Source organism: Ictalurus furcatus, chromosome 24 (genome assembly GCF_023375685.1).
Source record: "Ictalurus furcatus strain D&B chromosome 24, Billie_1.0, whole genome shotgun sequence".
Taxonomy (NCBI): Eukaryota; Metazoa; Chordata; class Actinopteri; order Siluriformes; family Ictaluridae; genus Ictalurus; species Ictalurus furcatus.
Genome location: NC_071278.1, coordinates 5,572,512 through 5,584,679, shown reverse-complemented (window position 1 = coordinate 5,584,679; position 12,168 = coordinate 5,572,512). Strand labels below are relative to the sequence as shown.

The 12,168-nt window shown below is 40.8% G+C and overlaps 1 protein-coding gene across 2 annotated transcripts in view; it reads right to left on the bottom strand.

The window, feature by feature from the left end:
- LOC128600371 (serine/threonine-protein phosphatase 6 regulatory ankyrin repeat subunit A) overlaps positions 1–12,168 on the bottom strand; it is a 39,823-nt gene that overhangs the window by 15,324 nt on the left and 12,331 nt on the right. For both annotated transcript variants that reach the window (XM_053612799.1, XM_053612798.1), the window contains exons 2-5: positions 5,147–5,230; positions 1,658–1,736; positions 958–1,028; positions 668–868 (exon numbers count right to left, since the gene is read on the bottom strand). In XM_053612799.1, the coding sequence (XP_053468774.1) occupies positions 668–868; positions 958–1,028; positions 1,658–1,736; positions 5,147–5,230 (435 nt within the window). The remainder of the gene's footprint in view (positions 1–667; positions 869–957; positions 1,029–1,657; positions 1,737–5,146; positions 5,231–12,168) is intronic.

Here is a 12,168-nt window from a genome sequence, read left to right as displayed (position 1 = left end):
TTTGTTATTAACGGTTATTTACATCACAGCTATGATCAAACACCTATTTCTAAGATAGCATTATCATTTAAAAACTCTATTTTGTGTTTACTCAGGTTGCTGTTCTTTTATCTCAGTTTTTTTTTTTAATTTCCGAAACAATTTAGTTTGAGGTGTACACAAAAACTGAAGAAATCAGGATGGGGCAAATACTTTTTCAAACCACTGTACATAACTATATAATGGTATAGTACAGCACTGCATTGTACAGTACACCGTAGAATAGTATAGTTATAATATACACAACTATATAATAGTATAATCACAGTACTAAATCGTACAGTACACCATAGTATAGTATATACACCTATATTAGGATATGGTACTACATTGTAGAGTATAGTATAGTATAGAATAGTATAGTATATACACCTATATTAAGATATGGTACTGCATTGTAGAGGATAGTATAGTATATACACCTATATTAGGATATGGTACTGCATTGTAGAGGATAGTATAGTATATACACCTATATTAGGATATGGTACTGCATTGTAGAGTATTGTGTTGTATTGTAAATAGGACTATAACATGGTACTCTACTGTACATGGCACCGTATTGTGTAGTAATACATGGCATACTATAGCATTGTGTCGTGTAGTATTGTGAAGTGCAGAATGGGACCTCGAGGTGTCCGCTGAAGGCAGCGTGGTGCAGGGCGGTGCGTCCCGCGCGGTCCGACACGTTCACGTTGCTCAGCAGGGGGACAAGAGCCTCGGCACAGCGCACCGCTTTGTTAGACGCCGCCACGTGCAGTGGAGTCTGCCAGTTCTTATCCCGAGCATTCACATCAGCAGAGTGTTTCAACAGCACCTGGACTGCCTCCTACACACAGACACCCAGAGACAGCTTGAACAGTGATGTGTACAGTTTGTTTGCATTTGTGTGTGTACTTGTGTAGTGTAACGTGATACCTCACTGCAGGAAGCAACAGCACGGTGAAGAGGGGTCAGCCACTTATTATCTTTGGCATTTACTCTCGCTCCTGAATTATGGACAGAAACACAGTGAGAGAAAGAGAGAGATGGATGAGAGAGAGAGAGAGAGAGAGAGAGAGAGAGAGAGAGAGAGAGAGAGAGAGATGAGAGAGAGGTGAAAGACACAAGACTACGGTTCCATTCAGTCATCAAAAACATAATGTAATATCATTCACCAATACAAGCAACAGAGAAACCATTACATAACCTAATTCCTGAAACATGTTTAGAAACTCACTCCCATGATCCTTTGAGGCTACGTGTGTGGAATTTAAAATAGCACAGCTGCACCTGCTGGTATTCATCAATCCCCCATAACAGTGTCCTCCTCTTCCTGCATGCTAGTTAGTTCTCCAGGAGAGCAGCTGACTCCAACTACGTGTGTGTGTGTGTGTGTGTGTGTGTGTGTGTGTGTGTGTGTGTGTGCATGCATGTGTGTGAATGGGAGTAGAGGGTTTATATTTGTGCGTGAAATCTGGAAAGGCTCTTGTGTATCTGTTAGTTGACGCATGTGTGTGTGCGTGTATATATATATATATATATATATATATATATATATATATATATATATATATATATATATATATATATATATATATATATATATATATATATATATCTCTATCTCTATCTCTACCTGACAGAATGAGAAGCTCGATGATCTCAGCGTCACCCAAGTAGGCTGCAGCGTGGAGGGGAGTCCTCTTCTCACTATCCTAAAAAGCAGATTGTAAACACGACGATACTTTATCCAACTCATACGTCTTACTCTTACTCAGAACTTATTGTGACTTCTTTAAAGCTTGTAACACTATCACTTCAGTTTAAATTAAGACTGACATTTTGAATGACCGACACCGAAAAGGGCAGTGTTTCGAAACTTTTTTTTTAATTACTTGCAACCCCTTTAAATGGCCTACATTTTTAACACTGACATGACATCACATTGCTTCATCAGAAGACTAGCAGCACGTTACTGCAAGCGATCAATCAATTCATTTGCTGAGGATAAAACAGGTTTAACAGATACTGATCTGATGCTGACGTTCAGAGAGACTGGCTCACTCCATGCAAAATAAATAAATAAATAAATAAATAAATAAATAATCGATGGCATCAGTGCAGTGTAGTCCTAGAGAACCTGTATTTTGTGTTTATATCAGTCAATATCACACGCTTTCACAGCATGTATTAAATCAATCAATCAATCAATCAATCAAATAAATAAATAAATAAATAAATAAATAAATAAATAAATAAATCAGCAACCCTTCTCCTGTTACCAATGAATGCTAAACCACTGAGCCACCATCTCCTGGCATAAACACCTCATCTTCTCAGATGAGTGACTGACGGTGGTTTCATTATTCACTGTGGGTTTAGTTAAAGGAATAATCTTTATTCAGTGCATCGGCAGAGTGTGTGTGTGTGTGTGTGTGTGTGTGTGTGTGTGTGTGTGTGTGTGTGTGTGATTACCACAGGCCACAATGTTCCCTGTACTGAGAACACAGCAGAAGGCCTGCTTACTTCTGAACAGCTGAACCAATAAACATTCATGCGTAGTCGAACACGGTCATGAAACCTTCAGTCAAAGGTGCTGGAGCATTCCTTTAAAGTGTGCCGTGTTTTCTATTTGAAACCGTCCGAGCCTCCTCTGCGCTGTGCTGGACAAATGTGCGGTTTGACGAAACTCGAGCTGGATTTGTGTGTTGGAGAATGCAGCATGTCGCGTGATGGAGCGCTCCGATAAATCCACAAGCTCCAGCGATCAATCGAGGCGCAGCTCTCCCGGGACGGTGTGTAGGAGCTGGAGGCTGTGTGTATTTGTGTAGGTGTGTGGAAGTAGCTGTTACTTATTAGTTTCTTTAAAGCACAAAAGTCATCCCATGTGACGGGATGTTCGCAGAACACTTCATTAAGAATATCTCTCAAGTGGTTACTAAACAACATGAAATTAAATGCTAATCTGCAAGACTGCTTCTGAGGAGCCAGACTGATGCACGCGCACGCACACACACACACACACAAGCTCCAAAACTCATGTGACACACCAGGCATTCTGCCAGTGAAGGGTCTGTTCTGAAAAACAGCGCCGTCTCCACTCTGAGCACAGAGCTGCCTGGAGATGCACACTGAACACTCATTAAACCTACAGTGCTGAGAAAAAGACATGCTCGCTCACAAGCACACGTGTGTGCATGTGTGTGTGTGTGTGTGTGTGTGTGTGTGTGTGTCTTTACACAGATCTCAGGCTAACCAGCAGCTCGTTATCCAGAATATAACAAGACAACACTGAGACCAGCTTAGAAGAAGAAGAAGAAGAAGAAGAAGAAATAGAGGAAGAAGAAGAGGAAGAAGAGGAGGAGGAAGAGAAGGAGGAGGAAGAAGAAGAAGAAGAAGAGAAGCAGGAGGGAGAAGAAGAGAAGACACCGAGGAAGAAGAAGAGGAAGAAGAAGAGAAGGAGGAGGAAGAAGAGGAGGAGGAGGCAGAAGAGAAGACGAAAAAGAAGATGAAGACGAAGAAGACGACGAGGAAGAAGAAGAAGAGGAGGAAGAACAACAAGAGGAGGAAGAAGAAGAAGAGGAGGAGGAGGAGGAAGAAGAAGAAGAAGGAGGAGAAGGAAGAAGAAGAAGAAGAAGAGGAAGAGGAACAAGAAGAGGAAGATGAAGAAAAAGAAGAGGAGGAAGAGGAAGAAGATGATGAAGAAGAAGAGGACGATGAAGAAGAAGAGGAAGTGGAAGAAGAAGAAGAAGATGATGAAGAAGAAGAGGAAGAGGAAGAAGAGGAAGATGATGAAGAAGAAGAGGAAGAGGAAGAAGATGATGAAGAAGAAGATGAGGAAGAAGAAGAGGAAGAGGAAGAAGAGGAAGATGATGAGGAAGATGATGAAGAAGAAGAGGAAGAGGAAGAAGATGATGAAGAAGAAGATGAGGAAGAAGAAGAGGAAGATGAAGAAGAAGAAGATGATGAGGAAGAAGAAGCAGCCTGTCATATAACTTACAACACAGTGAAATTCTTATTTTCGCGTATCCCATCTTTGGGAGGTTGGGGTCAGAGCGCAGGGTCAGCCATGATACAGCACCCTTGGAGCAGAGAGGGTTAAGGGCTTTGCTCAAGGGCCCAACAGTGGCAGCTTGGCAGTGCCAACCTTTAGTTCAGTAACCCTGCTCATGGTGAGGGTCACAAAAAAACAAGAAACAAACAAAAAAAAAGACAAAACTCCAAATCGACGCCTGATTGAGTCCTCGTTCCTCAGCATGTGACCGGGAATTCGATCAAAACCTGCTATCTTTAAGGATGCAACACTTCTTCAAAATGTGTCAATAGGGATCAAGGAGAGAGGAGATTAGAAGCTTTGAGACTACACACGTGCTTCCTATTTTTTATTGTAGCTTTTGGTGTCCACAAAGAGTATAAATAGGGTTTGGGTTTCAGACTCGAAGCAGATTCTACTACAAGGTCGGTGTAAGAGCAAGCTCGTCCCCCAAAATGACTCAATTATCATAGGGACAATTCATCTCCATCTCAGCAACATGTGGATTACACTACCTGAAGTGACAGTCAGTGATTCTAGCATATAGGAGCGCAGTGGGACATCAAGAACCGTTCCTGAACAAAGGGGTATGTGACCGTAATCATCGTTCAGAAAGACATCGGTCTAGACAATCGTAACGCCCCAGCATTTGTGTGATCAATTTTTATCCTTAATTTACGTTCAGACAGAGACTTCGTTTACATTACAGTACAGGCGGGAAAACTGGTTTGAAAAACATTATAAAACGTCTGAGCCGATATTGTTCGAGGTTCGCTTCGACTCTGATGAATTTGAAATGCTTCGTTTACTTTCTCGCTGCTGGCGACAAGATTTGGGGGAAAAAAAAAAAAAAGTCATCACTTTTAATTAATGTAGGAACATAAACACTTACCTAATGCTAATGTGGAAAGCTTAACATTGTAAAATGGAAGATTAATTGAGACTAAATATAATACTGGGGCTCTGTAAGGTCAGAACCCCAGACGAATCGGTGTTTAACCTGCTCTTAAATACTCAGTTCATGCAGAAAGCATTTTAAACACCACAAAAAACAATCAAATAATTTTTTTTTTTTTTTTAAACCCACAATACCTGGACGTTGACGTCTTCCTTTTTGAATATGAGAGCCCGAACTTCATCTGGATCCACGTTAAAGATGGCTTTCAACAACGAAGGCTGGGGGAAAGAAATAATATTTGTGGTTAGAAGACGATATTACAGGATGAAGAAGTTAACTGCAAGCTGAGATTATTATATACGGTCTTGTTCAACATGAGAATCCATTTATCACTTTTCTGTATATAAAAGATACTTATATATCTGTATATACTCATATTCGTATTCATCTGTACATACATCGAGGTGTTCGTAGTGTACATATTACCATTATTATTCTTATCATTCTATTCCTATTGTATATATTTTAGACATTTTTTTTTCAATTTTATTCCTATTTGATGTGCATTCTTTCCTATCTGGTTTTTGTGTAATTGAGCTGCTGTAACGAGGGAATTTCCCCAGTGTGGGATCAATAAAGTTTATCTTATCTTATCTTATGATCGACTGAGATGAGCTCACTGGTAATAGATCAGCTGTGCCGTGAGACGTCATGATTTAATCGTCTCTAAATGACCTTAAACGTCACCTGGCGTTGTGACAGTCTATTTCAGTTATATTATTATATTACCAAGCATGTTAACCTTTACACATTTTGTGTAGGAGACCTGCAATTTGATAATAAATAATCCCAATAAAAACGGCCGATGAGCCAATCGACATGTGACTCTGGAACGTTTGGTACGTGTTTTGAATTCTCCGATGTTACAGTCTCCATGAACTTAAAATTGACGTTTTGTGGCTTTTAGTATGAATACGTTCGCTTTAAGGTGATCTACTAGCTAGTGTGCTCCAAAACGACGACATAATTCACATTTAAAAGATACGTGCATTCAAAATTCTCTACCCACAACACAGGCCGACGGTTTGGATGACATCACTCTGCACTTCAGTTTCTCATCAGATTTTCTGTCCAATCAAACGCTCTCTAGAAACTGAAGTGTCCCGCCCCCGAAATTATAAAAATCCACAGTGGTACTGACGATCAAGTACGGCTTAACCCGGTCTGTGAGGTAAGCTAAACACTGTTCACGATTAAAAAGGGGGAGGAGCCACTCGATATGTCCTGCCCTGACTTCCTGCTTCATTGGAAATGATGTCAATATCTTGAATAGCGCTGCGCGTTTCAAGGCAGTTCAGTGACGATGCCTGGAAGCCCCGCCCCTTCCCCATCTCGCGTGCTCTCAACTGAACTCGAGATATATGAAATAACATTTATCGATATATATGTTTGACTTAGCTACCGTTACAGTACACACATACATAGTATACGTCAGTGTTTACATATTTATCAGGAATCCCTCCGAACAATTTTGCAAAGAGAAACAGAAAAAAGGATGAAAACTTTGACCTAAAAATATTAACTAGGTCTGTGACAACATTAAAAACCGAACGCTTTACAAACAGTGCTAATGGTAATGATGAGTATAAAGTGATTAAACATGGTGTGAAAACATCAGTTATGTGGACAACAGATTTTTACAATGACTATCGAAAATACTATAGTACGCTTTTTACTGTTTACAGCGCATTACTGCAGAACCAGTTTCACAACTGCCACTGCCAGCAAGCAGTTCCTGACCGCGCAGCTCACAATATTATTACACCCTGCCGTGAAATGTTCAAAACACTCGTTTTCCTGTCTTATTTTGCAGGTTCTGGACAATTAAATCATTTATCGTGATGTTAAATCACGAGCAGGGAAAAAAATCAATATTGCACAAGCCCGAGAACACGTCTGGTAATTGACGGGTGATTGGTATTTTATCAATACCGTATATGCCCTTGAGTATGAAGGGAAAACAATGACGCAGAAACTTTTGTAAGCCTTTTTAATTTGGCTTACACACAGATTTACTAACACAAATAAATGCGGGCCAATGAAATGAAGTCGATGCACTGAAAGCTGGAGATACTGCAACATGCATGAGGCTTAGATTACTCACGTAATGTTAATGCACTCTCCAGACTGTACATCATACAGTGTGCTAACGATTAAGCACTAATGCACACGCAGTGCATCCGGAAAGTATTCACAGCGCTTCACTTTTTCCACATTTTGTTGTGTTACAGCCTTATTCCAAAATGGATTAAATTCATTATTTTCCTCAAAATTCTACAAACAATACCCCATAATGATACCATGAAAGAAGTTTGTTTGAAATCTTTGCAAATTTATTAAAAATAAAAAACAAAAGAAGCACATGTACATAAGTATTCACAGCCTTTGCTCAATTCTTTGTTGAAGCACCTTTGGCACCAATTACAGCCTCAAGACTTTTTGAGTATGATGCTACAAGCTTGGCACACCTATTTTTGGGCAGTTTCTCCCATTCTTCTTTGCAGGACCTCTCAAGCTCCATCAGGTTGGATGGGGAGCGTTGGTGCACAGCCATTTTCAGATCTCTCCAGAGATGTTCAGTCGGGTTCAAGTCTGGGCTCTGGCTGGGCCACTCAAGGACATTCACAGAGTTGTCCTGTAGCCACTCCTTTGTTATCTTGGCTGTGTGCTTAGGGTCGTTGAGCTGTTGGAAGATGAACCTTCATCCCAGTCTGAGGTCCAGAGTGCTCTGGAGCAGGTTTTCATCAAGGATGTCTCTGTACATTGCTGCATTCATCTTTCCCTCGATCCTGTCTAGTCTCCCAGTTCATGCTGCTGAAAAACATCCCCACAGCATGATGCTGCCACCACCATGCTTCACTGTAGGGATGGTATTGGCCAGGTGATGAGTGGTGCCTGGTTTCCTCCAGACATGACGCTTGCCATTCAGGCCAAAGAGTTCAATCTTTGTTTCATCATGGTCTGAGAGTCCTTCAGGTGCCTTTTGGCAAACTCCAGGTGGGCTGTCATGCGCCTTTTACTGAGGAGTGGCTTCCATCTGGCCACTCTACTATACAGGCCTGATTGATGGAGTGCTGCAGAGGTGCTTGTTCTTCTGGAAGGTTCTCCTCTCTCCACAGAGACATGCTGGAACTCTGTCAGAGTGACCATCGGGTTTTTGGTCACCTCCCTGACTAAGGTCCTTCTCCCCAGATCGCTCAGTTTGGCCGGGCGGCCAGCTCTAGGAAGAGTCCTGGTGGTTCCAAACTTCTTCCATTCACGGATGACGGAGGCCACTGTGCTCACTGGGACCTTCAGAAATGTTTCTGTACCCTTCCCCAGATCTGTGCCTCGATACAATCCTGTCTCGCAGGTCTACAGACAATTCCTTGGACTTCATGGCTTGGTTTGTGCTCTGACATGCATTGTTAACTGTGGGACCTTATATAGACAGGTGTGTGCCTTTCCAAATCATGTCCAATCAACTGAATTTACCACAGGTGGCCTCCAATCAAGTTGTAGAAACATCTCAAGGATGATCAGTGGAAACAGGATGCACCTGAGCTCAATTTGGAGTGTCATGGCAAAGGCTGTGAATACTTATGTACATGTGCTTCTTTTGTTTTTTATTTTTAATAAATTTGCAAAGATTTCAAACAAACATCTTTCACATTGTCATTATGGGGTATTGTTTGTAGAATTTTCAGGGAAATTTTGAATTTAATCCATTTTGGAATAAGGCTGTAACATAACAAAATGTGGAAAAAGTGAAGCGCTGTGAATACTTTCCGGATGCACTGTATATACTAACCACAGGAAGGGATCAACCTGCAGAGTCTGGAAATACACACACACACGCATTAAAACCCAAATCTCGGTGTCCTATAGCGCGGTCTGGTGAAATACGTGTTTGGGACAGATTTCTCGTATAACTGAAACTAAAGCACCAACACCAGCTCAAACATATAGCCAGTGAAGTACTTTTATTATTCATCATGGAGGATGATCAGGAGTTAAAATTATACATGAGCAGTAAAATGCGCCTGCGTAGACATTATCAACAACAACAACAACAAAAAAAAACAGGCTGACGTTTCATGACCTAAGGAGAACTTCTGCGAACGGTTCAAGTTACACACCATCACTGAGCGGCCGTATAAGAACAAAAGCAGGGTTTGAAATGAACACCTAGCCACCTGAAGGGTAACACTGTCACCTTGGAAGTAAATGATATTATTAAGTCTGTACAGATATTTACGGCGAGTCGTGATCTCCTCGTACGTTCGCGTTTCCTTCACTCGGTTCGGATTTGACGGACATTTACCTCGTAGCTAAAACAGGCTAATTAAGATTTCTATACAGTTGATCTTTTCAAGCCTTGCACAAGCTTAGCAGGGTCACTTTTGGTGGCTTTTACTAGGTTAGTTAGTAAGAAAGAGCACTGACAATATTTCAAAAAGGAAAATTATTAGCAAAAGGTAAAAAAAATAAAGAAAATTGTAGCATTATAGAAATGCTATCAATAATTGAGCAATAAATTAAACAAGCTATTATAATGTAATTACTGGAGATTTCCTCTCTGGTACTGAGGAATTACAGGAGCACATCACATGTAAATACATTTGCCAAATTTAGTGCTGTATATTGATAAGTTATATAACTCCTGTACCCGTGATGTATAGTGAGCGGCAGGTGAAAGTGCGGGGTGTACGGGCATACACAGCACTTTATTTAAGGAAAACATACAAAGCCAAAGGACACAGGTCAAAATATGCTCACAGTGTGTCCTTAATCATTAACGGTAACACAGGTGAGAGTCGAAAATAGAAAACAGTCAACATGAAACTCTGACAAGGGGAAAACAGCCTTAATAGTACAAAAAAAAGATAAAGCTTCGCAACAAGACATTGACACAATAGGGTTTAAACAGACAAACTAATCAGAACGAAACACAGAACAGGTGAACACAAACAGGCAACAAACCACTTTCAGGACAGGGAAACCATGACACTACCATATTTGTGCTGTAACATGATTACCCAACACAATGAGATAGACAGTACCTACTGCAAAAAGAGCATCCATGGAAGAGTGGCGAGGGGAAAACCACTGCTAACCCAGAAGAACATTTAAGACTCGTCTGAATTTTTCCAAAACACACCTTGATGATCTTCAAAGCTTTTGGGAGAATGTTCTATGGGATGACGAGTTGAAAGTGGAATTGTTTGGAAGACAGAGGTCCCGTTACATCTGGCGTAAACCAAACACAGAATTCCACAAAAAGAACATCATACCTACAGTCAAGCATGGTGGTGGAAGTGTGATGGTGTGGGGATGCTTTGATACTTCAGGGTCTGGGCAACTTGCAATAATTGAGGGAAACATGAATTCTGCTCTCAACCACATAATCCTAAAGGAGAATGTCCGGTCTTCAGTCAGTAAGTTGAAACTCGAGCGCAACTGGATTATGCATCCAAATGATCCAAAGCTTAGGAATAAGCCCACCTCTGAACATCCCAAAAAAAGCTAAATTAAAGTTTTGAAGTGGCCCAGTCCTGACTTGAACCAGTTGAGACGCTGTGGCAGGACTTTAAACGGGCAGTTCATACTCGTAAAACCTCCAGTGTGGTTGAGCTACGCAGTTCTGCAAAGAACAGTGAGCAAAATTCCACCGCAGCGCTGTGAAAGACTGATCTCCAGATATCGGAAGTGTTTAGTTGTAGTTATTGCTGCTAAAGGTCAACCAGATTTTAAATTTAAGGGGGCAATTAGTTTTTCACATGGGTGATAGGTGTTGGATAACTTTTTTTTTTTGCTTCAATAGAAAAAAAAAATGTATAAAAACTGCATTGTGTGTTTACTCAGGTTGTATTTCGTGTGAAGATCTGAAATTATTTGATGCAATAAATGATAATAGCAGTGACAAACCTGATAAAAGAACAATAGTTTAAAGAATAGAAAAATGATGTCAAAGTATCGTCAGTAAAAAAAAAATAAGGCAAATATTAAAAGTGAAATACTGCAGTGCAAAAAGATCTTTTTATATGCTAGTTTTATTAAAAAAAAAAAAAAAAAAGTGACATCTGGAGCCTGATGAATGTTTATTGGTTATGTGCTGCCAATAATTTTTAGTGCATAAAAACATAAAGCCACTTCACCAGAATCAGTTAATAACTCAACACTTACATGAATCATGAGTACACGTGGGCTAGAAGTGGTTTACTAAACTTGAACAAAAAAAACTAAACATTACAGTATAGTAGCACCAATGGTAAACTTTTGATCCCTGAGAGAAAGCGAGAGAGAGAAAGAGAGAGAGAGAGAGACAGAGAGAGAGAGCAAGAGAGAGAGAGACACACACACAGACAGAGAGAGAGAGAGAGAGAGAGAGAGAGAGAGCGCAAGAGAGAGACAGAGAGAGCGAGAGAGACAGAGAGAGAGAGACAGAGAGCGAGACAGAGAGAGCGCGAGAGAGAGAGAGACAGAGAGAGCGAGAGAGACAGAGAGCGAGACAGAGAGAGCATGAGATAGAGAGAGGAATGTATATTACATATAAATACCACTTTTTCCCAGATTGAAACTGACAACAAGGTGAGAAAAACAGCTCTCCACAACACGACCTCACACCTCACACTCCTGCAGACCAGGTGCAGGGACGTGCTCATACACACACGGAGGAAAATCCCAGCTGCTTCAGCTCTGTGAAGAACACACAGCAGCACCGTCATAAAGAAAGGAATCCTTCTGGTGTGTGTAAAGCCTGGAAAGAACAGGTTTAATCACTTTCCATGTTTACTGAAAAAGTAACGAGGCCAAGACTCTTTCAACAAGACGTCCAGACAGCGATCATAAACAACGTTAACGTTGCTTCCTTACTATATCCACATGAAATAAATAAAAAGTGACAGGGAGTGCTGGCACGGGAAAATAATCAATGACGCCGGGAGCAGTTATCATGCTGGAGTTCTCCAATTACAATGAACACCTTCATCACAAAGCTCGGACACTGGAGACTCCTTCCAAACATGTCAAATAAACAGCTCCTTACTGAAAACGTCGCCATATCAACAATTACACATGTTCTGAAATTCTCTTATGTGGCGCATCTGCTGTACAAGTCCTTCGTGTAAGTTGTTGCTATAGAAACGATAAAGGATTAAATCAAGCGCGTTAAAAT